This window comes from Mandrillus leucophaeus, unplaced genomic scaffold, assembly GCF_000951045.1.
Source record: "Mandrillus leucophaeus isolate KB7577 unplaced genomic scaffold, Mleu.le_1.0 Scaffold32, whole genome shotgun sequence".
In the NCBI taxonomy this organism is placed as follows: domain Eukaryota; kingdom Metazoa; phylum Chordata; class Mammalia; order Primates; family Cercopithecidae; genus Mandrillus; species Mandrillus leucophaeus.
Window position 1 is genome coordinate 1,125,778 of NW_012103365.1, and position 2,637 is coordinate 1,128,414.

The following is a 2,637-nucleotide window of genomic DNA, read 5'->3' on the forward strand; positions in this document are numbered from 1 at the left end:
GAGTAACAAGATAGAGGGAACCTGGGTCCCAAACACTTTGGGGCTTCCATATGAGTCCTGAATTACCTTCATCTGGACTTTCATGTGATACAAAAATAAACACATACCTTGCTTAAGTGGGTGTTAATTGACAAACTACACAACCCAACATAAACCTACCTGATACCCCTAAAGCAGAATCATGTTTGCTACTGTAAACAGATAAAAGTATAGGAGATGGGCAGGTATGTCCACAATCTCACTTCCTAAAAAATTCTATCCGAGTCAGTCATTACTCTGATTGGAAATTTGAAGAGGAAAATCTTCCTGGCTTTCATATATTTGGGTACCCAGGGATATCACAGTTCAAAGATTAAAAATTATTTAAAAATTAAAGCAAGCACAGAATTATGAGAAATCATTATATTCATGTTTTATTTTCTAAGGGAAATAGTACTCATCATAGCAGATGACTCCACATTTAACCTTGTAATTTTAACAATGGAATACAAAAATAGCAGGTTCATGATGTGAATAATTGTTCAAAGTATATATAAGAGCTCCTTTCAGGCCAGGCATTATGGCTCATGTCTGCAATTCTAGCACTTTGGGAGGCTGAGGCAGGAGGATCACTTGAACTCAGGAGTTCAAGACCAGCTTGGGCAACACAGTAAGACTTCATCTCTACAAAAAATTTAAAAACTAGCTAGGTGCGGTGGCACATGTCTGTAGTCCTAGCTACTCAGGAGGTTGAGGCAGGAGGATCCCTTGAGCCCAGGAAGTGGAGGCTGCAGCATGAGCTGTGATTGCACTACTGCATGCTAGCATGGTCAACAGAGTGAGACACTTCCCCCCATCCAAAAGGAGAAGAACTTTCAGCATATTTGTTTTGACATTTTTATTAACAATTAGAATGATGAATTAATTAAATTGTGATCAACTGTGGAAATTACATGATGCCAAGCGAGTGGTTCATGCTTTGGATAATGGAATCATAAAATTACACAACATCTAAACTTTGAGAGGCTTTTAAGGTGGATTATAACTTCCCATTTTACAGCTGAGGAAACTGAGGCTCAAAGGGGATCCATTTGCCCAAAGTACACCTGGAATAAAGAGTAAAGCTGGGATATAATCTTTCTACTTTTTCTTTTTGAATAAATGAAAGCTACCTCATGGTTTGACTTCAAATAGACATTTGACAAAAACTGGAGCAGTGAACTGATGAGACAAGATGAAATGTAATCAAGTCAAATCTATAAGGACCTACATATTGGGTCCAAAAAGGCCCACTGTACAAGCACAGTATGGGGTAGCTGTGCCTTAATCAGCAGCACTTGTAAGAAACATTTAGAGATGTTACTTGGCTGCAAGTTTGAGATATCAGCAGTATGATATAGCTACAATAAAAAGATGATGGAGTTTTAGGTGGCATTACTAGAAATAGAACTTACAAAAGAGAGGTGAGAGTCCTGTTGAACTTTTCAATCCATATCTGAAATTCCTCATGCAGTCCCAGGTGCAAGATTTTGGAAGAGACATAGACAAATTAGCTCACATCCAGGAGAGGAGCCTAGGATAGAATTATATGAATAATGGTCAAAGGAAGTGAGGAAGCTGCAAAGTGCTGTAACTAAGAGCTTGAATCTTGGAGTCAGACTGCCTGGGTTAATCCCAGCTCTGCCAGTTACTGTGTATAGGTTTGTTAAAATCTTCTTTTCACTGCCTGTAAATTAGGAATTACAATAATACCTACCTCCAAAGATAAATGAGGTAATGCGTGTCAAGTATTAGTGCATAACTCGTACAAAACAAGCACTCAGTAAATGCTAGCTACTATTAGAATTAAGACAGCAAAGTGATGTGGGGGTAATAGTAACAACTTCATAGGTTGTGGTGAATATTTAATCAGTTAACCCATGCTAGGTGCTTGATAAAAAGTTTGTAGCTATTATTATTATCTGCAGTAGAATTGGTTTAAGGTTTCTAGGGATGGGACTGGTTTGGGGACAAACTATTTTTTGGTTTGGGCTAAGATCCACAGAACCTAATGATCAGTTTACGCCCTGAGGAAGGAAGTCAGTTGTAACCTGATTGGGGTGGGGGTGATGGTGGTCATCTAGACATTCTCTGGGTGGGTGGTGGTGGGGTCACTTTATGAACGCCCAGACATGGTGAATTGGCATTGGCATTGTTGTTGAAGGACAACTCAGCTGTGTTCTTGGCCATGGCCATTTAGGCCTGTTCTGATGCAGGGTTCTGATCCAAGGTACCAGCGTGGTACCTCAGGGAAGTACTGGAGATCGTCACTTAAGCCTGTTCTGGACATGGTCACCGAGAACTGTCCTGTGGGCATTCACTTAGGAATCATTCGAAGTGGAATTGCTCCTGGATACGTTCTCCTTGTACTCTGTTTCCTCCTCCTAGTGTCTCTGCGTGAAGAAGCCCTGAGCACTCAGCCCTCGGCGACCCTCCAGTACCCTGGACAGCTCCCCGGGGAGCAGTCTACCGCTAGGCGGCGGCTGCTAAGAGAGGAACCCTCCTGGCGTGGAGTCTGCCGCTCTGGGGCTCGCTCTCCGGGCAGGCCCGGGGAGAGGTGGGGTGACAATGGGTTGGGGTGAGCGCGTGCCTCATAGGTGTGAGACAGAGCAAGCCGCC

General features: G+C 42.5%; 1 protein-coding gene across 1 annotated transcript in view; it reads left to right on the forward strand.

Moving 5' to 3' along the window:
• The first annotated feature begins 2,306 nt into the window (after nucleotides 1–2,306).
• The window catches only part of HS3ST2 (heparan sulfate (glucosamine) 3-O-sulfotransferase 2), a 110,342-nt gene continuing 110,011 nt past the window's right edge, over nucleotides 2,307–2,637 (forward strand). The window contains exon 1 of the mRNA XM_011987958.1: nucleotides 2,307–2,575. Within this exon, the coding sequence (XP_011843348.1) occupies nucleotides 2,307–2,575 (269 nt within the window). The remainder of the gene's footprint in view (nucleotides 2,576–2,637) is intronic.